This window comes from Pyxicephalus adspersus, chromosome 7, assembly GCF_032062135.1.
Source record: "Pyxicephalus adspersus chromosome 7, UCB_Pads_2.0, whole genome shotgun sequence".
NCBI lineage: Eukaryota > Metazoa > Chordata > Amphibia > Anura > Pyxicephalidae > Pyxicephalus > Pyxicephalus adspersus.
The window spans coordinates 46,247,698-46,273,552 of record NC_092864.1 but is presented as its reverse complement, the minus strand read 5'-3'; the positions used below and the strand labels follow the sequence as shown (position 1 = coordinate 46,273,552).

The 25,855-nt window shown below is 36.9% G+C and overlaps 1 protein-coding gene across 1 annotated transcript in view; it reads left to right on the top strand.

Annotated features, from left to right (window-relative positions):
• The window catches only part of LRP2 (LDL receptor related protein 2), a 118,921-nt gene that overhangs the window by 29,173 nt on the left and 63,893 nt on the right, over positions 1 to 25,855 (top strand). The window contains 14 exon segments of the mRNA XM_072419091.1: positions 5,007 to 5,117; positions 5,761 to 5,874; positions 6,926 to 7,042; positions 7,656 to 7,799; positions 8,281 to 8,400; positions 11,067 to 11,195; positions 12,382 to 12,551; positions 14,955 to 15,178; positions 15,477 to 15,683; positions 15,778 to 15,980; positions 17,421 to 17,561; positions 18,264 to 18,467; positions 24,698 to 24,890; positions 25,585 to 25,710. Of these exon segments, the coding sequence (XP_072275192.1) occupies positions 5,007 to 5,117; positions 5,761 to 5,874; positions 6,926 to 7,042; positions 7,656 to 7,799; positions 8,281 to 8,400; positions 11,067 to 11,195; positions 12,382 to 12,551; positions 14,955 to 15,178; positions 15,477 to 15,683; positions 15,778 to 15,980; positions 17,421 to 17,561; positions 18,264 to 18,467; positions 24,698 to 24,890; positions 25,585 to 25,710 (2,203 nt within the window).

Here is a 25,855-nt window from a genome sequence, read left to right as displayed (position 1 = left end):
GTCTCTGACCACCACCCATAGTTTGTCCGTAGTTTTTGACCATCACCTGTAATTTTTGGTATGAACAAATGCTGTACACACAGTTCAATGCTGAGGGGAGGATGAGCGTGCGGCACCCTGCTGTGCTCACCTACATTGAATTGCCCAGCAGTAACTCCTAATCAGCCCCAGCAGATTGATACTATTGTATGTGTGTGTATGTGTGTGTGTATGTGCCACTGTGCACATGTCAGATTTTCACCTGAGATGAGCACGACCATTAGTCTTGGGTGAGAATAATCTGATGTGTGTATGTAGCTTTAAAGTCCTAGAATGACAACATTCATCCATCATTCTCTATCAGGGCAACAACAACAAAGAGGGCTACAAAATCCAACCTTTTCTCTATTGTCCATAACATACAGGGGAGAGGTTATGTAAGACTTGGATGTTCACCAGATTTCCTACATGATCCTGAAGTATTTAAGTGAACAAATGCTTTAAATTAGATATTTTATAGCCCAAAGGAGACCAAGTAAAAAGGTTCATATTTTGGGTTTATGTACATTTTAAACTTGCAGAGCATACTCCAGTCTGTCCCTTTTTTTTAACATGAACAGATTCATGTTTGTATAGGATTCTCTCTGAGCATTTTAGACTCCTGTTACCATATTCAGCACTTGCACTATTCTTTGCTTATATCACTTTGTAGACAACATGAGTAAAAAAATATTGTATCTGTTGGATTAGCTTCAAAGGCTTTCAATTAAATAGAGGAAGCCGTTCCCAAGTAAGCAAAGCAGATTTGCAGCTCCAAGGTCCCCTTGCTTTTTAAAGTAAAAAGATGCCCCCCCCTCCCCAATTCGTGAGCGGTACACAGTATTCCTGGCCCAGCCATTCTGTGCTTGGTTAGTTCAAGCCAAGCAGAAGATAAGAACTCACATTTGACTAAGGTATATTATTTTAGAGGCCAGTCAAGTGAAAAATTCTCCCAATATTAAGTAACTCGGCTCTTGGACAGGTCATAAAATGGCACAAGAAGTTTTTAAAGCCCAGTCCACTTTGCAGCTAATGGGATTAGCTTGGAAGAAAAACTACCCATGCAGACTCAGATAAACATCTGAGCAATGTTGTAGCTATAACCCATTTAATTAGAGTAGATGAAGTGTCTTTTTCATCCAACAGTGCGCTGCTGTTTTATGTGAAATAGCCATTACCGTCTCCTGTGGTGATAACATTCCTTGCATATCACAGTTTGCATTGACAGTGCAAGCAAAGAGTGGCAAAGAATTTTCCCTAATGTGCTAGGAAATAAAGTAACCTTACATAGTACTTTTCAACTAAATAGACAAAGATAATACATGTATGTGTATCAGTTCACATGCTTTAGGGTTTGTAATTCTTTTCAAACATAAGTGGTTTACAAAGGTTTCCTTGCAGTATGACAAGAGAGATGACACATGTTATTCCTGAAAAACCAAAATATCTCCCTAATTCATCTGCCCAACCTTTTATATCTTTATTCATTCCTCATTGGTTATAAATTTAGCTCCAGGGAGTGAGTGAACTGACAAAAAAAAAATAATACGAACCAAGGAAAGTAGGAAGATGAAAAAACATAGCCAAAGTAAGGGCTAATTCACACTGGCAGTGAGGTTGTGAGGGGTTTACTGCTTCCTCGTACCAGGAAACACTGCCGCATGGGGAGAGTAACTTTTCCCTGTAGTATCCCCCATAGGGAATGAGTAGGGTCACATGTGAAGACACTGGTTGTTTTTGAAGTGAGAGTCCTCGAATGGTTGGCAAGGTGCCAGCCACAGGGAGCTGCTCAAAATTGAGCAATCACATAGCAGGTGTGAACCTGTCCTTTGTCTGACGCTCCACTTTCCACTTTACATGTTGGGGCTGGTTCACCATAGGCTGTCTGATGAGTTTTTGATGCCTTGTGTCTGAAGTATTGACATACACTTGGCATGCATTGAATTAGGGCTGTTCATTTTTAATTAAATAGAGTGCCTAATGCACAGAAATAAATGCATAATGCACTGCATAATGCAAATTGCCACTCACAGAAATCCATGGTAGTGCATAGCTACAGCGTGCAGGTAGGTTTATTTAGAGGTTTTATTAACATCGTCAACTCCAACTCCAAATAATGTCGATGGCACCAATAGTGTTAACACAAAAATGTGTGCATGCCAAATGTGCATTATTGCATCAGTTTTGTGGGAACAAGCTCCTACTTCATCAGTGTATTGTTCAGTATTGGGATGTGTTATATGCCTAGTAGACCAGTGAATCTTCATTATATTAATCATATTATATTGTCATAGTTATGATAGGGAAATTATACTCATGCCAAGAGGAACCTCCCTTAAAACTTTCTTGTTAATCTCTTAAAAGCAGAAGTGTAAATAACTTACTTTAACAAATAAATGTGGAAGCAGTAACTGTATATCTCTGTACATCAGAGTCTATCCTAGCCTAAAAGACTAGCAACATTAAAATATATAAAAACATATACATGGAATAGCTACAGCTCTTTATAATGGTCAGTAGATGCATGAATGCGCAGAAGAATATCTGTCATTAGTGTGTACTATACACTGATAAGAAAAAATGTGCCAAGTAGTGAGGCTGGATTTATCACCTTGCTCTCCATTATTTGTTTCATGTCAAAATTTTATTAATCATTTTTGTAAGGAGGTGGAATTGGATGTGGCGTGATTTTTATGCTTTTTATGCAGAACTACTTTTAATTATACTGACCACCAGAAAGGAGGAAATGGTTTTGTGTTTCAGGAACGCTAAAGAACCCTCTGATTCCTCTGAACCTCTCTCACACCCCTTTCTCCACTAAGTTATAATTATCTTATGTCTAGAGGTAACCAGAAGAGGGAATCAAAATATAGAAAAAAAGGGGGAATTACACAAATCACACTTTGATAAAAACTCCATTTTCTGCTTTCTATATTCTGGCTAGTAGAAGATGTGATAGGAAACAGGTCACATATATTTGTTGGCAACAAGAGTCTGTTTTGTAAGAATGGCATATAAAGTGAATGGAAGCAGCCATCTTAGGGTTAATTAGTGACTGTCATTTTCGTATCTCATGCTTTGTAGGACTTTTTCTAATCCTACTTGGAAATTTATAGCTGAATCCTGGGGAAAAATCAAACCTTTGCCCTTGCAAAGCCTCTGAATTAAATCCATTACAATGAAAGGGCACCCCCTTTGTGGGGTTTTCTGCATAGACCTAAAGCAGGCATGTGCAAAGTCTGACCCACAGCCTCTGTCATTAAATCAATAATATGCGACCTGCCAGCATGGGTGTATAAAATACACCTGTACAAAAAAGCTATTTTATATTTCATTGGAGTTGATCAACCGCCTTGGAATTATTGGCCAGCTACTCAGCAGGCATAATCAGCGGGCATAATCAGGGAATCCCCTATGTCATTATAGTGGGCAAGTGCTGTGCAGGACCCGCATGGACCACACCCACTCTGATTTCAAGAACGTGCTCTGCATGGAGCCCACACTTACACTGGACCTCGTGCATAGGGAATCCTTCAAGTCACCCTGGTGGGCGTGTGCTCTGTGGGTCCCGCGCAGACCATGCCCACACTAACACCTGGTTAGTGGTTGGCCCGCACACATCTTCACCTCACCAAATCTGGCCTTATTTTCTTTGCAAAAAGTTTGGACACCCCTGCTCTATATGAAACTGTTGCATCAGCATTTCCAGGAGTACAGCAATGCAGCACCAAATTTCTTTCAAGAAAGGTTTATTTTACATTTTTCTAATATACCATGATATTTTACATATTGTATATATATATATATATTTATATATACATGTACACATATTTAAAAAAAACAAAAAAAAACAAACATCGAATTTTAGGGGTATAAATGGCCAGGATGGTTACCAAGTCATATTATTTGTGGTATAACAACGCTGTATGTAGCAAATACAATTTGCAACATCTGCAGTAAAATGTAATCTTGTAATGATGTCATTCTTGTTCTTTGTCCCTCTGTTGAAGGATTCAGCAGGTGTTCTGATTAGTTCCTGAATATCACATTTTAGCCTATGACCTCTAAAACCGCCATGTATCATTTTACCTAATCTTGCCAGTGTGAACCACATAATGTGGTTTTGTTATGGATTAATCTGCTGGCAGGCAGCATAAATCTTATTTCCTGAAATTTCAGGCACCCGTTTATCAGGCTCTGCTCTTTATCTACCTGTATAGTTAATCCTGTGCTTTGCTATCATGGAAATTATCTGCCAATCTATTATTGGAAATACACCTACTGGTCCCCATTCTGAGCATATTACCACTTTACAGATTTACAGTGTGCTTCCTGGAAATCTTTTAAAAAAACCTTGAGTTTGCTTGAAAATATTTACTGTCTTCGCATAAAACTGAACGCTGAACATTAGACTGTAGATATAAAATACACCAATGGTACAGCTCCATATATTTATTATTACATCAATAATTTGTTAAGATGCAAATAATGTAGGTAGCTAAATTGGACAAATCAGCCTGTACAGCAGACAGTGTAGGGGAGGAAGAAGAAGCACACATAGCTAACCAGTCCGTGTGCAAAGTGCGTTGAATTATGTTGGCTATAATTCAAACTTGACATTCAAATTAAATTTTACCAGAGTGGTAAAATTGATGTACTCTCGAGACATTTCTGGATTGAAGGTAAGTTTTGCAACAGAAGCTGCTTTTCATTTTATCATTCAGTAGATTTTTTTTCTACTGGTGTTCCTATTTCTGTATTTTTATATATGTGCTTCACAGTATCCAAACATTGTACTATGTCACAATAATCACTATGATCAGAAAATGAAATGAGCCTCTTGTTTTTTCGGGTTTGTATGGAAATAAGACATACAGATACTTTCAATTTTAAGAAAATTCTTTCATGTTCTGATACCTATTCATAGTCAATATATACGTGTTTAAGCTAAACAACATGAGTATATGTTCTGTTTGTCTTTCTTGCAGAATATCCTGTGTGCACTCAGCTTTCTTGCGCCAATGGAGCCTGTTTCAATACAAGTCAGCGGTGTGATGGGATTGTCCACTGCAGGGATGCTTCAGATGAAGCCAACTGCAGTATGTAGATCTTTTCTTTTTTTTTTCCTTGGCAGCTACATAAAAAAGTAAATTAAAATAAATAAAGTTAGATAAGTTAGATAAATAAAAAAAGAGTTTGTGGGCCAGTGCATAGTATAAGAATATGAGGTACAAGGGAGAGGGCATTGACTCTTCCTGGAGTTGCATTTTCTAGCAAGTTTAAAAGGAACATTAAAAGTGAAAAAAAGCAATTTAAGAAAAGGAAAAAAGCTGCAAGGTAACACATCATATACTCGAATTTTCTGTCTTTTTACCTGCAAATTTTTGAATTGCTGACAGGGTGTTTTATTAATGCACAAAAGTCCAGGATTTGACATTGCTGTCAAATGAGGTGATTAGAGCACAAGGCTGGAACAGAATTGCAGAAAGTTCTCCTGTAGATTAAGTGTTTGCCTTGATTTAATCAATAATAATATTTAGATTCATATCTCTGTAATAAATGTTACATACAAATTTGTTGGAGGAAAACTACTACTATTGTAGAATAAAGTAAGTTGAATGTGCTCTTTTTTAAGGATCAATGTTTTTGAATACAACTGTAAGCAATATCACAAGGGGGATGGGAACCTGATGTGGGAACCTATAGACTTCCTTCTCATAGACTGTAATTTTTTTTTTACAGCACAAAGATGTCTGAACTCTCAATATCAGTGTATGAATGGGGACTGTATCCCTCGAGATTTCATCTGTGATCATGACGATGATTGTGGAGATGGCAGTGATGAAAAAAATTGCAGTAAAGTTCCTTTTATTATTGTTTAATTTCTCTAAATAAATTTAGGTCCAGCAAGTTTTAAGCAAAGTTCATTATACTTCTTATTTTATTTTCTCGATCATAACTTGATACAGAAACTTCTGCTTTTATTTGATAGCCAAAATCACAACCAGTGACATATTTATGTTAGTTAGTTTTATCTTTGTATTATGTTTACATGAATAGTCAGACTTGCATAGATTTATATATTATATATATTACATTACATTTTATAGAAATGGATACATTTCAGGCCAGTTTTAGATGAAGTGTGATCATAACCCTCTTGTGTACGATGAGGTGCACTGCATTATAAAAATTATGCATACTAGATTTATTTTTGTTTAATTCATTTATTTGAATTGGCTGCCGTAATGCATTGCATGTTAACCCATTAAATATAGTGTTATAATAAGTGTTAACATGCATGGGTGAATTCAACACACTGGGATGGACAGTTGTGAATGGGTCCTAACTACCCAAAGCTATAAAAAAGCTAAAAAAAAACTCTGACTGAGGATACAATTTAGGTAACTTAAAAAAGAACTAAACCGAAAACAAAAAATATATACTTACCTTCAATCATGCAAGTCCCTCGATGGTCCTTCCCGTGATCTGGTCCCTTGTGTCCTGGAATTCCTCCTCATTCCAGAGCTGAGCAAGCGCAGGTGAGATATCAGGTGACGCAGCCCGCTGTAAAGGGGAAAAAAGACAGCCATCTCTTTGCCTTTATCGAAAAATGCCCCTTTTACGCATGTCCGAGATTAGGGCATGCACAGAACAGGCACCCAGAGCCTCCCAGTATGCATGACTCTACCCTCCCATTTAGTCTTGATCTCCTAGATGATCAAGTCTTAAAGGCTCAAAAAAATGTTGAGTTTAGGTACGCTTTAAAGCAATCAATCATCTTTTTGTTGACTGCTCTACTCTACCATATTATAATATTTGATTAGTTACTAAAAGATGCTGTTCCTTTTTTCAAACTGCCTACACTTATCATTTTTCATATGCTCCTTTTATCTTAGCTTCTCAGCTTACCCAACATGTAAAGGAGATTACTTCACCTGCCCCAGTGGTCGATGTATACACCAGAGCTGGCTTTGTGATGGGGATGACGACTGTGATGATAATGCTGATGAGAGTGGATGTGGTATGAACTGTTTACCATAACTCATCTTTTACAATATTACAATAGTACGGGGAGAAAATGCTAAAAGTGTTCACTAGAAATGTCAATCTATTGGTAAAATGAAACATTAACATTACTCTTTCCTTAAATTTGACATGGTGTGGCCAATGATGTGAGATAAAAAAAAAAAAAAAATGCCTGTTTGGGCTTAATCCCTTAGTCGTAGCTAAAATTATATATTTTTTTATTGGCTGACAGTGACAGCATGGCCAATAGAAATATAAAAATAAATATCTATATCTATCTATAAAAAATCTATATATGCAAATGGACCTAACTATCCATCTGTGGACATCTGATTTATGAAGGTTAAGTGGATTTGTATACAGAGATGTCACAGCTACTGCCTGGGGATTCATCAAGGGAAGCAGTAAGCAGCATTAATGCACAGACATTGTTTGAAAGGATAGTATAAGGAATGGTATAGACTATTTAGAACAAAATTACAACTACAAAAAATGCTAAATAATTATTGTGGGTCACTAATTGTACAAAGCTACAAAGAAAAATAAATAGATAAAAAACAATGTAAAAGTAACACCCCAAAACTGATGTTTACATTTGTTCCCCCTAGAAACTGGTATGAGAGAATGTGGCCCTGGGGAGTGGTCATGTCCTTTGTCTGGTCAATGCATTCCTATAGATAAGGTTTGTGATGGGACAGTTCAATGTCGTTATGGAGAAGATGAAAATAATGCTACGGCTGGAAGGAATTGTAGTAAGTAACATTTTGCACACAACCTAATGCTTACAGTGCCATTTTAATGTCAAGATCTTCCTAGTTTAAGTCCCCCAAAGTAAACCTAAAACTATAAAAGATCTATGTATATGCTCCTTCCTCACCCCTTGCTTTCCTGTTTGAGGTAAGGTGTATATGCCTCTGCTTACTGGAGTACAATCACTTAGAAAAAAATTGTATAACAATACTGCATGGCACAGGTGAAACTAAGTGGTATAGATTGGGACTACCCTGCATCTGAAGTCTGAGGTTGTCTATACTACCTAAAGGGGGTGGTGGGCTTTATATAAAGGTGTAGCTGCACTTACCCTTAACTTGTGACAAAAATGTTTTCCTTTTTTTTTGGCTTATTTACATTACCAGGCTGTGTCTGGCTTTATAAGCTTGAGTCATTTGTGAAAGGTCATGTGAAGTATCACAGTTAAGGACTAATAAAATCATTGTTAATTTTTTCATCTAGGTACAAATAATTGTGCGGCTCTGAGCTGTCAGCATCGTTGCCACGCATCTCCTTCTGGCGGTGTTTGTTATTGTCCAGCAGGATATATAATCAGCAGTAATGACAGCAGGACATGTGTTGGTGAGTAGACATGTCACATCATATTGTGTAAAAATATATCACAACATAGGAATTGGTTGTATTAAGCAGAATACAATATAAAAGCAACTCTGTTGATAAAGTCAGAGACATCTTGCACTGTAAGCTTGATTGGTCTTCTTCTTCAGTGTGATTGTTTGTACTTGTAATATGTGCAGGTTTGTCATCTGCAGCTCCTGTCTATTATACAGCGCTGCATAATATGCAAAAAAGTTATTAAGAACAGTCAAATCAAACTGTGAATAAAAGTTTCAAAGTAGATGGTAAATACAGTGTGTACCTATTACTTACCTAAAAAGAATTTCTTGCTTGTTCAGATACCAACACTTCCATGGCTCTCTATCTCCTGGTTCCCTGCTCCCACTGACTCCTCCACTTATAGATACACCTAAAAGTGTCAGTTTCTGAATAATCATTTGGCTGTTTAGGTCTTGTTATTACTAGTTTTTCAACATCTGAGAAATCCTGTTTTTCAAATAAAATTTGGATCATATGCACTATAAAATGGCAAATGCTACAATTTATGGTCCCAGTTGTTTTCTTTTTTTATTGCGTTCAAATGGCAAAACATTGATTTTTATCAAATATTTACCTTTGATCCCTATGTAGGACTCTACACTCTCTGGATCCCACTGACTTAGTTTTCTGCATATGGAACACACTTCACAGTATTGTAGTCTAAAATCCTTATTTGCAAGTGCCAGTATTTGTCCCCTTCACCAAATGCTGTACAAAAGTGTAACTCTCAAAAAAGATGAGGCCACATTTATTATAGCCATTGAGATTGTCTGAATGTTTTTTTATTACAATGTACTTTGCATAGCCCATGCGCTGGCACAAGCCGTGACCCCTGTGTGAAGCACATTGAGCTATAATATGACATCAGCAAATTATGTGACTGTGTAGCAAGGCACACTTTCTTGTGAAAAGTTTTCATACCGTAGCTTCACTTTAAGGATGTGAAATACTAGATTTGTGGATGTGTTTTTCCCCTTCAATAGGAAGCATGCGAAGCCCAGATTACCTCGTTGCTCTCTTTGATGATTTTTTTTTCTAAGATTTAAACGGTCCAAATATAACATTACCTTAGGAGGCTTGTAACCAAAAAAAGCTTTCTATGGTAACCAAATATTGACATTTGTTCCACCTTCAAAGCAACAAGATGAAGCACTGATGCCATTTATAACAGAACATAGCTGATTGCATCGACATAGAGATAAAGTTTAAAGCTGGGATGGTATTTCAATTCACAAGGGTTATATCCAACTGCTGCCTGGGGAGATCACTGACTGACTGCAGTCTTGTTTAAAATGCCATCAACTTCTAACAGAGGGAAGCTCTGTATACCAGCATGGTAATACTGATATTTCATAATAATAAAAACACTTTTTAACCCATATGGCACATAACAGCATTGCTAAACCACATTATTCTTTTGAGTAAAAAACAACATTTTACAGGCAGTGAATATACATTTTCTGTTGCCAGAATCTCTCATGTGACCTTAAAAGGAACATGTGGCAAGGCTATAGACATATTGTCAAAAAGCAGTGAATGCACTCTAAAACAAACTTCTTTGGCATCTGAAGCTGCAGCCACTATGTAGTTCTTCCCAGAGGTTGGACTAAGTCGTCACCCTTAAAGTCCAAGTCGTGTCCCAAGTCATTGACACCAAGTTCAAGTCTCAAGTCACCAAGAATTCTTCCAAGTCCAGTCCCATATCAAGTCACCGAATTTATCTCCATATGGAAACAGAGCTCTGATCCTGTTCTTGAGCACAGGATCACTTTTTAAGTCCACAGCTTTCTCTGCTGACAGCTGAAGGGGGAAGGGAGGAAGGCAGTGAGGCTTTTGTAACACAGCCTTCCCCCCCTTCTTCAGTTGTCAGAGGAGAAAACGTAGAATGAAGAAAGGTGGGGAGGAAGGCGTTGAGTCTTCTGTAACATACCACTGCCTTCCTCCCCACCTTTTTTGCATTCTAAGTTTTCTTCTCTGACAGCTGAAGGGGGCGAAGCCATGTAAAAAACCTCAGTGCCTTCCTCTCTTACCCCTTCAGCTGTCAGCAGAGAAAGCAAGCCATGAGTCGAGTTGCAAGTTGCTGGGGAACACCCCCAAGTCGAGTTGCAAGTCATTCATTAGGCGATTTTAGTCAGTCTCAAGTCAAAGTCTGCTACTCGAGTTCCAACTTCTGGTTCTTCCAAGTTCACAACAGAAATTCTACAAGAAATCTCTTTCAGTAGCTCAGCTCCCTTCTGTTCCCCCCTCTCAGCAGCTCAGCTCTCTTCTCCCCTTCTTAGCTGCTCAGCTCCCTGTTTCTAGGTTTAGCAGCTCAGCTCTCTGCTCCTCCTTCTTAGCATCTCACATCAATTCTCCTCCTTCATAGCGGTATGCCTCCTTGCTCCCTCCTTAGGAAGGAAAAAGGATTGGAAGGGAGGAAAGCATGGAAGATGCTTACCCATGTATGTAGCAAGTGTTTATTTTTTTTTACATTTTTTTTTTTAGTTGCCTAGGCTTATTTTAAAAATGCATTTTATAGTTACAATTATTATGTATATATTCTTCAAGTTCCCCCTTTCTCCCTAATTAAATGATACATATAAATACGTGAATGTTCAAAATATAATTTGTTGATGTTTATTTTTATTTAGATTTTAATGACTGTCAAATATGGGGCATATGTGATCAGCTTTGTGAAGACCGGATAGGCACTCACCACTGCAGTTGTGTGGATGGGTATATCTTGGAACATAATAAGCACTGCAGAGCCAACACTTCCAGTAAGTTATAACCACATCCTCCATAACAATGCTGTATTATTACTGTTACAAGTATGGTAATGATATTGCACATACACATGGTTCCTGTTTGTTCATTTGTTTGTTTTATTTTACTTTGGCATTTAACAAGTTTGAATAACAAAATATGATAGCCATTAGGTTACGTCACATTAAACCCCTTATATAAGAAAGTTGGGGTGAAGGATATTTATATTAGGAACATGTGGGTTTAAATGTCTACTTTTTTACTTTTTGTGTAGTTTGATTTATCTTTTGAAGAAGTGAGTGTAAATTTCTCTCAAGTCAAGGAAATCCTTCCAAAGACAGTTGTCACTGAAACAAGTGTGCAATGGGGAAAATTTTCCTCTGTTGCTGATGAATGCTCACCATACTTTTTAATGCTCACCGGGACCAACTAAATCTAATCCTTCATCACTGGTTCCAAAACAGACAGAAAGTTCTAGCTTTTAAAACCTTTAAGCACAATTCCATTGATTTTTTTTTAGTTAAATATGAATGACAAGTGATTTTGTTCATTCACATTTACCTGTTAGGTAAAACAGCCATTATCGATATGTGTTTTAAAGTATATTAGATGTTTGGCTAGAAATGTTTTTGTATGTGGCTTTTTTATATTTTTGAATTTTGTACTGTCTTTTTAAAATAGTTTTCACAGAAACAAATCTTCCTATTCTACAATTTCCTTCTATCCTTGTTTTGGCTACAACTCAAAATTTTGGAATTCCCCAATATTCTGTCCTGATACCAATAGCCAATCAGCAATACAAAAAACCAGTAGGGGTTCACACCCTTCCAGCCAACCCAAATGGGTAAGCTCCAGACAAAGCATATACGTTCCTGATACAATCTGCATGTTAATATTAGCAGGATGGTGTGCTTTGTGTTTTTCCATTAATGTGCAGTATTTCAACCTGCAAAACAATCACCGCTGTTCTTTCCTCCTATCCAGGCTGACCAGTCTTTTATCAGTTCTTTAGTGAGTGCAGGCAACCTTAAATGGGAAGAACTGCTGGGTCTTTCCCCCAGAAATTATTTTATTTCATAATTTAATATAGCAATGCCACCCTATTTAAAAATAAGGTTTTATTTTTCACAATTGGGTATAATGATTAACCATTAAACAGCAATAATGTATAAAGATGTTATTATATTATTCTTGTTCTAGCTGGTGCACCATGGGTTATTTTCTCCAATGGACGGGATTTACTAATCGGTGACATCCATGGAAACAGTTATCGAACTTTAGTGCAGTCACAGAACCGGGGAACAGCTGTAGGAGTGGATTTTCATTTCCAGTTACGACGTGTCTTTTGGACAGATACTGTACAAGACAAGGTATTTAGCTGTTACTGCCCTAACATGTTTTCCTGTTTTCTATGTCATATTGCATAAACAAACATATGGGGGTTGGTGTTTTTTTGGTGTTGTTATTATTGATTTATATAGAACCATTATCTTCTGTGGCACTATACCAAGTAAGTATCAAACATGGGTGCATAGTACAGAGGTGGTAAATAACAAGAATTTTGCAGTAAGACAGAATTCAAAAAAATGCAGCAATTACAAAAAAACTGCACCATTTGGGGGTTGCAATTTAAATGGAGTGGCCAACTATCAGAAAATGTATATGGTGCAGGGAGGTGCAAAGTGTGCTGCTGCATGAGGGCCCTTGACCAGAGCTAGGGGGACCCAAGTCATTTCTTCACAGAGGCTTACTGTTGGCTTCGTCCACAAATGATCTGGTGTCTTAGCTCAGATGTGCCCTCTACTTTTGCTCTAGTGACCAATTTAAAATTTAGGGTATTTCTATGACTTTTACTCCTGGTATACTGGTAATACTCAGTATATGAAATGAGTCAAAATCTTCACAACAGGGTCACAAAAAGCAACAGAAGTTTGACCTCTTTAGAAATGTGAACTCTTCCCTTCTGTATTAACATCCATTATAAAAAATGGGTTATAGCTATCTGTTTTTGACCCCAGAAATATAAATGGTTTTAAAGCAATACTAATGTTTTACATTCTCATGTATATAGGAAACCATCCATTACAGGATATTAAGTAAGGAAATATTATAACTATTTTAATTGCAACTTTTATATTTGTATTACATGACAGACTTTAAACAAATGTTCCATTATTAGGGCGTCCTGTCCTGCCTCCCATGTGCTTCTTAATGGAGTCAAATGCCTAATAGTGGGCATTCTTTCAAAATTAGCCAATCCTTTACAAATCATTTTTGGAAACCCGATCCTGCCGGTGCAGTGCCTTTTTCATGAATGATAAAAATCACATTTTTCCTGCATATTTGTCTTTGCGCAGTAATGGATCTCTTGACAGAATAGACACTGAAAAGTCATTGTTTTAGTAGATATTAGCTTTGAAATTACCTGAAACTGACAGAGGATGGTATGTACTGGATAAAAAGTTGTCAGTGTTTCAAGTTTCTCGAACAAGTGGTAAAGTGCTGATAAACATGAACCAGGAATTGTGTTTGTTGTGTTGTGTGTAGAGAGTTCATAACTTGTGCAGAAATTGAGATATATGACATATGTCTGGACATACAGCACTCCTCTATTCAAACTGACGCTGGAAATGATCACTGATGGTTGTTTCCAGTAACAAATATTGAGCATCTTTACTAAGCCTAAGTCTGTTTCCTAAGTGTAACCATTGTTTTATGTTAATCAGCCATTTCAAACTAGCTGAGACTGAGTAGGGACAACTAAAGTTACATACACAAGTCAGGTGATCGTCAACCAAGATGAGATGTTGTGCCCATCTCAAGCAAAATCTGAAATGTGAACAGCACGGCAGATTGATGAATGACGAATCTGCAACAACCACTGTGCCTTTCTTTGGAAAAGAATGCAGTGGGTTACCACATCATTCCTCTTCTTCCATCTGTGTGTACACTGGTTGTTCATCCACCTGTCACTGGAAATGATCCCAAAAGTTTCCAGCTACAATCATCCCATGTCATCTCATCTGATATATGTAAAAGGCTTTACAATGTTCCTTAGTAGGATTCGTGCACAGAGCTTGTGTTATTTTCTTACAAGCTGGAAAAAACTACAGCTTCATGGCCCAAATGAGTGCCATTCCTTTATTTACTCCCATTTCCTATTCAACAACTACTACTTGCAGAATCCACTCTTGTAAAGATTGTAAGGCATCTGTGCCAATTTTAAGCTTTTGTATCCAATGTTTTGCTTTTAAATCTGGAAATATAATATAAAATTACCAATACACCCATGACCTAATCCTAACCTTTAAATAACCCCAAAGGTAATACTTGAAGCCAGAATAAACCAAAAAATTGAACATGGCAAAGCAATCAGCTTGATTAATGTAAATTAGGAATATTAGTTTTGTAACTAAACTTTACGAATTTAGTATATGTGCACCTATCCACATTGCCAGGACCTCTTGTGCCTGTCCTGTCTTCTTATGAAGACACATTCTACTGTAATGTAGGGATTCAGGGAAATGTAGTCTGGCATCTGTTTCTCTTCATACTTTGAGAGCCACATGGTCATATCTGATTGACATCAGATCTTACTGGTGGACTTCAGAGATGAGAAAACATAAAAAAAGGTATTCTGTTCTTTAGCTGCTATAAAGTATTCCCACCTAATTAGGAATCCAAGAAATTATGAAACATAGGAAACACACACTTTGAGATTGATTTTTTGTAAATATCATATCATTGCACTTATCCAATCCTTTAATTTCCAGGTATTCTCGGTTGATATTGATGGCTCTAATGTTCGGCAAGTTCTCAATGTCTCAGTTGAGTCACCTGAAAACCTTGCTGTGGATTGGATTAGTAATAAACTTTATGTTGTGGAAACAAGCGTGGACAGGATTGACATGGTGGATCTTAATGGACAGAATCGGATAACATTAATAGCTGAAGATCTGGGAAACCCAAGAGGAATTGCTCTTGACCCAACAGTTGGGTAAGAAGCTCAAAATTGCAGTAAGAAGAGAGCAAGCCAGAAGAAAAGTTACCATTAAAGTTGTATGATATTTGTTCATGTGCAAAGGAACTTCTAGTGAAGGTTACAACCATTTTCCATCAGCTTTACATAGGTTGGCAAACTATTGATTGAGCTTAGCTGTATTGGGAATCCAGTAGCCAACTAGCTCATGAAAACCTAATTTATGTCTGCATTTTGTTTTTATTTTTTACCCTTTAAAAATAATGTACATTAATCAAAATTAATTTCTTCACCTTTTTTTTTATTATAAAACCAGGTATCTCTTCTTCTCAGACTGGAATAGTGTTTCTGGGGATCCCAAACTGGAAAGGGCATTTATGGATGGCACTAACCGCCATGACTTAGTTAAAACTAAACTGGGATGGCCTGCAGGAATCACCGTGGACATTGTGTCTAAAAGGGTGTACTGGGTTGACAGTCGTTATGATTACATTGAAACAGTGACCTATGATGGACTGCACAGGTATCATTCTATTCTGTATTCCAATAACAAAAATACTTTACATTATGTATGTTTTATTGATACAGTTAATCTTTAATGTGTAATTCTGTTATAGAAAAACAATTGTACATGGAGGCGACGCTGTCCCACATCCATATGGAATAAGCATTTTTGAACACTTTGTGTATTTCACTGACTGGACCAAACTTGCTGTTATGAAAGCCAACAAATTCTCAGACAGTACCACATATCCTGTGTTCGGAACTTCATTGAGGCCATATGGAATCACGATTTATCATTCTGCTCGGCAACCTTATGGTAAATTGATTTTATACATTGTATTTTTATTTATACATGAACAAGTTGACCATATTTCAGGTGAACATAATCTGCCATTATGTATCTAGAGATCATTACTCTAATTGATGTTTATTAGGTATGCAGCAGGCTTCAGCATAGGAACTCAACTTCCCTTCATTCCTACCTAAAAGAGCACAAAGAGTTCTGTATGTATATATTACTTACTATATGGGTGCACATCGAAGAGGTCATTCTTAACGCTTAAACAGTACAGTGTTCCTCAATCATCAGACATGCTGGCCAGCAAATTATACCTAAATAAATATCTTTATATAAAGCCTCTATTGTATACATTTGGACATAGTTATGAAGGTCAGGTGCTATATTGAAATGCTTTTGTAAAGTCTGATCTATCGAAACTGTGTTTGGACCATAAGGTCTTTAAATGTAGCGTGCAGAACTGGATCTGTTCTGTGACCCTGCATGGGACAACCTCCAGCTAGGTGTGGTTTACACATATATTGACGTTTATTATTACGATGCCCACATCTTACGCCGTGCTTTACAGAACGCATAGTCATGCCATTAACTGTCTTTTGAAGATGTTAATAATCCATATTTCCAACTGTTTGTAGATGAGATCTCAGTTTTTTACTAAAATGTTCAAAAAAGTTTTAATTAGGTCCCCTGTGCTGAGCTGGGTCTTGATATGTTCAAATCTTCAGGGTAAAAATATAAATATTAAAACACTCTAAATATAAAACATAAATAGAACAACATATAAACCAGATAAATCAGTCATTTTTCTTAGGTCGCATACATTTTGATCTTGTGGCAGTGCCTAATTTTTTAAATTCTGATATTCCATTATTGGCAAACTATTGTTGACACACTGCAATGGGCAGAATATGATGGGGGACCAAAATATTACCTTGCGCCATATACTGCACTCCTTTCTTTTGTTTAAATCAGTTCTGAAAGATTCCAGAGCCACCTTCTAAAGATACTAACGGCTAGCTTTAACAAAATCCAATTCAACTTCAGCCAAATATTAGGGAAGCAGGCAGTTGGGGGATCACAAATTACACCATCATGAAGTATAACTTGCACCCTCTTCCAAAACTTCTCAATTCTTGATTCATCTGTTTTAACCTCCTGTACTGTCAGAGACCCCATCATTAAATAATGTTTCACCTAACACTGCCACAGCACTCTTTTGACCTTTGTCTCAACTTGGACACACTTTCTTTAAAATGTGTAACAAAGTTCCAGGTACTGTTATCCAATCACAATAATAAAAATGTTGTTCAGACAAAATGTTAGCAAATTTAAAAACATCATTTATGCCTTTTTTGTAAAAATGAAATAAATGTGTCAAGATCAGCTTGTAAAATACATTTAAAGATGTTTTTAGGCACCATACATAGTTAATACTTATTTTTTTTATATCCTGTGCAGTGCGGAATCCTTGTGGAAACAATAATGGAGGCTGTGAACAGATATGTGTCCTCAGTCACAGGACTGACAATGATGGACTAGGATATAGATGCCGCTGTAAACTGGGGTTTGATCTACATCAGGATGGACGCAGATGTGTTGGTAAGTACATTTGAATGCTTGCAATAAATTGTTTTAAAATGTGTTATCTTTTGATAAACTTGGACCCCTATGTTACGCCACAGGGGCTTATCCCTGGAATTGTTACCTCTCCACTGTTACACTAGAGCATCACATCATATTAGGGGGCCCTAAAAGAGGGCTTTAGTGAACCCGTTTTAGTGCAAAATTCACTTTTAACATTAAACTTTGTTTTTGAAATTATTTAAAAGTTTTAGATAAAGCAGGGCAGTATTAGAAACTTTGATTTATTTGCCAATTTGGGGTTCAATACAGAGAACTCTGCTTACTTTCTTACCCTATGACATTGATTTCTTCAGTCAGCAGCTAAAAGAAAACCTGAAATTATCAACCTTCCCTACTCTGTCTATGTTGTCTTTGTCAATTTTTCTTCACTTGCTGTAAAAATGATGATAGCAGGGCAGGAGGTTAGGGTAAATCTCTCTATGGAAGCAATAAATAGCAGTAAAAATACAAATGGGATTCTTACCCACCGTGTCTACAACTAGGAAAAAAAGTTTTGTTAAATGTACACTTTAAGGATAGATAAGCCAAAAATGAAAAACAGCTATATGTCAACAAATAATTTAATGTTTATATGCACCTGTGTTTATGAAACAAAGCCAAACAATTACATTGTACTTTCCATCCTATAATCAGTCACTGTCTATAATTTCCTTCCAGGTGTACAGAAATTTCTGCTTTTCTCCTCCCAAATGGCAGTCCGTGGGATTCCATTTAATCTGTCTACCCAAGAAGATGTCATCATCCCCATCACTGGGGTGCCCTCCTATTTTGTGGGAATAGATTTTGATGCTCGTGACAACAGTATATTTTATTCAGACACTGTGAAAGACATGATTTACAAGCAGAAAGTAGACGGGACAGGTAATTGTGCTGTTTGTTCACATATAAACACAAAGTTGTCTTATTAAGGAAAGAAGTGCAAAGAACAATTAAAGTGCAATAAATGCTTTAATAACCAACTTTTCACGTAAGTTTGGTTTATAACATTTTGATTAAAAAAATACAATGAAGGTTCAAGGACTCTGGTGTCTAAACACTACTATTTTGTTTCCTGGGTCTACCTTGTAGATCAATGTGAAGCCCCGGATCTTTGAAACATGTTAGAGTGCGGCAAATACTTCATCTAATTTGTGTGCTGGCTGATCCCCACTTTTTGAGTGGGGGACCTACGCATTCCTTTTTTGAAGTTAGAGCTTTGTGTTATGCAATTCCTGACACTGGCAGGATATATTCTGGCTGGCAGTAGGGTTGCAGGGCAGTTACTTTTTCCCTAAAATGGCCCTAAACTGTTTTCTCAAGCGAAACACTACATGTAGCCTTTCACCCACAGCAGCCTATTGAGAATAAATAGGGCAGCAGGGAATAAATGGGGCACTAGTGAGTAATTAAGTACCACTCGCTTCAGCAGTATGAGTAGTTAAGCGCATGGCAAGGTGATAGCCACTGGTGATGTTGTGTAAAAGCAGCTTTCAACTTCCAAAACATAGAAACTCACCAGGAATAATAATTTTTTCTTGGTTCAGATGTGCTCAGCTTTGACATTTTGCATGGGAGGATTTCTAGCTTTTCAATATTATTTTACATTTCCCTGTCTGTTACAAGAATGGCAACCTCATAAATGGCAGATTTCTTCACTGATTGCGCAAGTTGTGCTTAGGGTGTTTTGCAATGTAATAATGATATATAACAAGTTTACTTTTCTGTTATTTAGAATTTACAAAATGCCTTAAAATATATATGTTTGCATTTATTACCAAGGTTACAGTTTAAATAATATTCATATATAGTGGTGAATGAGGACATGATTCCGTCTTGTTACTATTTAACAAATTGTATCTCTGGACAAAACTTTTATTTTAGTTTAGGATATAATGGAGAATAGTAAGAAGTGTTAAACTATGTAATTGTTCTGGTAATGTTTCTGTCTATTTTGGTGCCTCAAGTTACACACCTGCAGTGGCAACACACGGAACATATTGAACAAGGTGCTTAAAGCAGAACTAAACTGAAAATAAAAAATGACATTTACCTATAATCCTGCAGATCCCTCGATGGCGCTGGACCTTCTCTCGATCTGGTCCGGCGTCGTCCTGGAATTACTCTTCATCCCGGCAGAGGAAGTGCCGGGCGCCACGATCTACAGTCTTCCCTTATATCTTCTTCTTCTCTTCTTGCTACGTCACCCGATTTCACACTGATAGGGTGACGTAGCCTGCTGTAAAGTGGAAAAAAAAGAGAGCTGATTTCACTGGGCATTCCCCTTAGTAGAAATATTGCCTGATCTTGGGCATGTGCAGAAGGAGCACCCAGGGACTTCTGGCTTGCATGCCCTAGGTATCCCAGGATGCTCTGCACTCCCGTTCAGTCCTGATTGCTGCGGCGGTACTTCACCCTTTAAAAAAAAAAAAAAGGAACGGTGTTGTACCTACAAAGGAAAAAAAAAAATCCTGCAATGGTGTAACTTCACTAGTGAATATATATTAACCCTCACAGTCTCTCCATGCTGGCTAAAGCTGGGTGCACTCCAGTCCAGGAGCACTATGCAGTATGCAAAGGATTAGGATATCAGATTTTTGCAGCTACTTTGGGACAAAACAGAAATTTCAGCTCCTGTACTGTTCCTGTGACAGCCATTTTAATGAATAACCAAATGTATGTCAGTGTATATCCATCGATTTTTTTTAGAGGCCCATTCAGACCTTGACTTTTTGGTGCATTTGGTGCATTTAATAGAAGGATTTAGGCTGTTCACTTACCTAGGTGAATTATCATCATGCAAGGCAAAACACAGTTACTTTTGTAACTAAGGTGAAAATAACCTGCAACAAATGCCCATAAATGTGCAAAGAAAACTATAAAAACTCATTTATTTTCCTACACTTGATTGGATGGTTAAAATCAGGAGAAATTCATCTGACTTACCAAACTAAGTGAAATATCCCTTGTAAGAGGATAATAGCATAGGGCCTGATTTATTAAAGATCTACAAAGCTAGAGAAGATAGAATATCACAGGAGAGCCTGAGTGATCCACCAAACCTGGAATTATTCTGGTCCAGGAATGAAAACTTTTGCCAACTAAGAGGAAATCCATTCCAGATTGGCTGGATCGCTCAAGTTCTACCAAAAACAGTTGCTATGCTCCAGTCTTGGAGAGCTTTAATAAATCAGGCCAGTTTTCATGCATATCAACATAAGTTGCATTGCTGCAGCCTATTTAAATAAATAAGATAGCAATGCACAAAAATGTCCAAAGAACTGACATGTATATTATGAAATAGCAGTGCATTACCATATTGTGTGGTCCTTTGCAGTGCATGCATCTTGGAGTTTTATGGTGCAGTTCAAAATAAATGAGTGCAACTTGTTAATGTTGGTAATTTGCTTTAGTTTGCATTACAGTATTGCACACATCACTATAATGCACCACTCTGCAAGAATGTGAATAGGCCTTTAGGTTTGGATAACATAGGGACAGATTATTCAAGTTTTTACTACTAACCAGGGCTCTGTTAGAAAGATCCCCACTCACTTCTGTCTATTGTCATAAACAATCTCTAGGTGCTTTTTAGGAGGATTTTTGATTTTGGATTATGGAATAGTAGAAACCCCATCTGTGTCACCACACCATGAAGGGAGAGAAAAGCACATCCCCAGCAGTAAAAACCTGACAGCTTCTAACTTTCTAACTTTCAGCTTCTAACTGACAGCTTCACCTTATAAAAATAATATTTATAACAATATTATTATATATATTATTTAGAATATTATTATATTTATAATATTGCTACGCCAGTCAAATATATATTAAAATATATCTGCTTCACATACACTTTTCATCAGAAGATAAAATCAAGTTATAACTAAACTATGTGCTTTATTTTGTACTGAAGTGCTTGCTGTTTTTTAATTGTTATCTTATGTAGACAGTTTAGATGCTAAGCAGAGCTTTTCCTTAATGGTAACAGGTGTTTAAACCCATGAAATACATATGATCACAGCAGCAACTCTTTCCATTTATTGTTGTTCAGTTCAGTTTCTTTTTAGTAGTCATCAGCCAAATGATGCCTTTAACCTGATAAAGCTGTCAATGTCATACAAGGCATTTAAGATAAATGTATCTTTGAAGAGGGTGGTGGAATTCCAGCGGGAGGCTCCCTCAGTACTGGCCAGTGCCAGCTCTATGAGGGTACGAGGCTGTGCACAGTGAGCGCGGCTCAGACCAGGCACACATTGCAGCTTGGTAGTCTTAGCAAGTTCCAGAGGCTCTGATTAGAAAGAGATGAGAGAGCAAAACAAGAATCTGGCATAAAATAACTTCTCAGAAATAAAGTGTGAATTCCAGCACAATAACTAGTAACTTCCAAATAGTTCAAGGTTATAAGGCATCATAAGACTTAGAGAAGTGCAATGTAGTTTTATGCATCGCAGTGTTACCTGTGTTGTTTATAGCTTATTATGTATAGCCTTTTTATTATAAGCTGACTTATTATTAACAATGCTGTTTCTCAGGTTAGCTATATATGTATCAACTTTAAAAGCTTTTAAAGTTTTGCATTCAATCCTGTTGTTTTAAAATACTGACCATCAAAGAAAATGTATAATTAATATTATTATTTTTATTATTAATAAACAGTAGTTATATAGTGGCAAACATATTACGCAGCGCTGTACATTAAATAGAGGTTGCAATTGACAGACAGATACAGACAGTGATACAGGAGGAGAGGACCCTGCCTGAAAGAGCTTACAGTTTAATTCATTGTATATCACATGATGCAATAGAAGCATGACCCAATAGGAATCACAGTGAACATAATCATACTTTAAATCATACTTAATCATAATTAAATCATCAATCAAATTTAAATCATACTTTAAAATGTGATTACTTTTGGCCAGTCTAACAAGGAAATTGTAAATTGAATATTGTTTATGCAATGAAACATTTAAATGGACTGCTAGGTTGAATAGGAAAAGTGACCCATGCATGGGTAGCTTTAGTTTACATGGGTGATGTCCTATCTCAAGAATTGCTAAAGCGTACGTTGCTCCAAAAATGCAAACTCTTTTACTTACCTTATCCCAGCTTCTAAAAGCAGGCCCTTGGCAAAGAAGAAGTCACTTTGCTGAATCACTTCCATATTAGATTTGGGGTAGTTACTCATCAATACCCAGAATCTTGCTACAAAGGCATGGTAATGTCAACCCTGCAATACAGACGCTGGGATAAGATAGGTATGATACCTTTCAGACCTGCAATGTAAAATCTGTGTGGTTTTCTGCTCCCAGGTTTGAAAATGGCTGAATCCATGGCTCAAATGTTCAGCTAACAACCATGACTTTTGGGAAAGATGCTGTGATCTGTGTGCATTCTTGTGCAAAAAATGTTTCCCAGCCTCTCCTATTCAAGTGAATGGTTGGGAGTGCAGTTGAGATCATGGCAGAATGCTACAGCTCAACAGGGGTCTAAAATAGTCCTATATTCACTAATCTTTATTACTACTGAACCAAAAAAAATAAAGCATGTATTGCAAGGTCTGATTTAGGAGAATGTAATTGCACTAAACCACCTATAGCTCCCTCTAGTGGCTAGTAAACAAATCTGTTGCTTTGATCTTTTTATCCAACCAATATGGAAAGATGAACTTGTAAGAACATTTTTGGTTTCAAAACAAAATGATCTTGCCTGCATTTCTTCCCTGCAGTCTCCCACATATGCTAATGGGCTCACTTTTCCTAGAATAAAAAAAAAAATAATAGAAGATCGAGCTTGTCAAAGGTATATGAAAAATTACATGAGCTGGTAGTAATAACTTACGCACAAGTATGCACTTTCTAAAACTACACTGTTTTCTCTTTTATCAAATTCCACATTTTCTGTTATTTTATCTTTTCATAACTAAAATGTTTTGGCCATTACAGGCTATTTTACTGGAGTAGTGAATATGTTTAATGCTACGAAATTTTATCTTTGAAAGCCAAAACAATAAATACATTTGCACAGGAATTTGATACAAAATTTGTCTCTTTAGCTATGGATACAAATATTTTTCAAGGTTACATTCAACTCTTGGTTTTTTAATCTTTGTGAGAATTAAAAAAAAAAATGAATTTTTTAGGCAGATATAAAAAAGACATAATAATGCTGATCTTTATTCTTTATTACATCCTTAAATATATATTTTATATGGAAGCAGTAAACGTACCTGAATTTGACTTGATGTAAGCAGTCCTATAGAAGACTACAAGCTGGGTGAGGCAAGAACAGCACTAGGAGTCGATCGGGTGTGATGCATAGGAAAGAGAATACTGATAGAGGGAGAGAGGGGAGTGATATAGAGATTAGCTCTTCATTCTGCTGCTTCTTCCTTTGCTTACCAGTCTAATATTGGGTTAAGCTTATACTGAACTACAGCAGAAAAATACTCCCCCTGCCAGACAAGTCAGTGCTTTGTGGCAGTACAGTGAAAATCCCAGAGCTGAATACATTTACATATAAATGCTTTGGAAGATTATTATTAATATATGGTATTTATAGAGCGCCAACATATAATGCAGCATAGCAATAGTAATTTCACTAGCTGTCCCTCAAAGGGGGTCACAATCTAATGTTCCTACCTCAGTCATATGTCATTATACAGTCCAAGGTGAATTGGGGGGTGGCTGTGTGGTAGCTAATTAACCTAATTGCATGTTTTTGGGATGTGGCAGGAAATCAGAATACCTGGAAGAAATCCAGGCAAACACAGTAAGAACCTGCAAACTCCAGTGTCCTGGCTGAGATTTGAACCTGGGACCTAGTGTTGCAAAGGCCAGAGTGCTAAGCTCTGAGCCACCGTACTCAAAACAGCTTCATTATATATTTATATCATATGTACATTTAGCTCTTTGGAGTTCATTCTGTAAATGGCATTCTAAAACTTTAAAATTAAAAGGGTTTTAATGAAGTGCTAAAGTGCACACAATGGGTATAGGAGAGGAGGGTCAATATACACCAACTTCATGAGCCTAACTTGAAAATTGCACATTTTCTGCAGTTTGGCCATGTTTGAATTATTTCTTACAGCACCATTCCATTATGTGCTTTAGGTAGAGAAATCCTCACAGCCAACAGGGTGGAAGGTGTAGAAGATCTGGCATTTGATTGGATCTCCAGGAACCTCTACTGGACAGACCCACGATACAGGAGTATCAGCGTCATGCGGCTAGCTGACAAATCTAGAAGAGCCATCATCCAGAATTTAAATCAGCCTCGCTCAATCGTGGTTCATCCAGTGATGGGGTAAACAAATCTTACATTCTCTTTGTTTTTCTTCCTACTTCTGTATTTTCCTAACCCGATCGTTCCGATCAGAAGCAGAATTAATCAAGGATGTTTGCTGTTTATTTTTGGTGATCTTGCATGTTCAATGTCCAGCTGTTTGTAACTCTGTAGCTGGCAGATGAGATGACTGTAAAGTAATACGCTGCTCAGCGGGAATATGCTAAAAAGTTATCCTGAAAACTTCAGTCTTCTCACATGGTTTTCTTTTACTGACATGTAGCCAGAAGAGTCAGGCTCAGGCTTTCAGGTGTCTACGTCCTGCTGAAATGTTATATATTCTGTTTCTTTTATCTTTTATGTCTACACATATGCTGCGATTGGAGCATCTTAGCTTGTGAATATAGTGGTAGATAGGAAAATATTTGGAAACATATTTCTATAAACCCTAAATAAATCTTTCAAACTAAAATATGACAAATATAATAATTTATTGTTTCGCTGTAAAAAAAAAAAAAATATAAAAAAGTAGGATTGGGATTCCTGCAGCCTAACCATTGAGTCAAAACTAGCAGTCTGAACGCTTTCAATTTTTAATTTTCCCTTTAATGAATCACACGGCACCTCAAAAGGGGAATGCAATATGAATATGTATTTTGTCGTACGAGAGAGTAATTGTGTTAATATATTTTATGCTTTGATACTTTGTGCTTAGGTTTTTGTATTGGACTGATTGGTATCGACCAGCGAAAATCATGAGGTCTTGGTGTGATGGATCACATGCAACACCAATAGTGAATACGACACTTGGATGGCCAAACGGTTTAGCCATGGATTGGAGGTAACTTACTGATCTTGTGTAGTTGTTAGAGAGTATGGCAAACCAACAAGACAAAAATCATGATCTCATTATCTAGTGTAACTGTTACATGAAATATACATATCAATAAACCTACCATATCTAGAAAATACTAATAAAAGATACA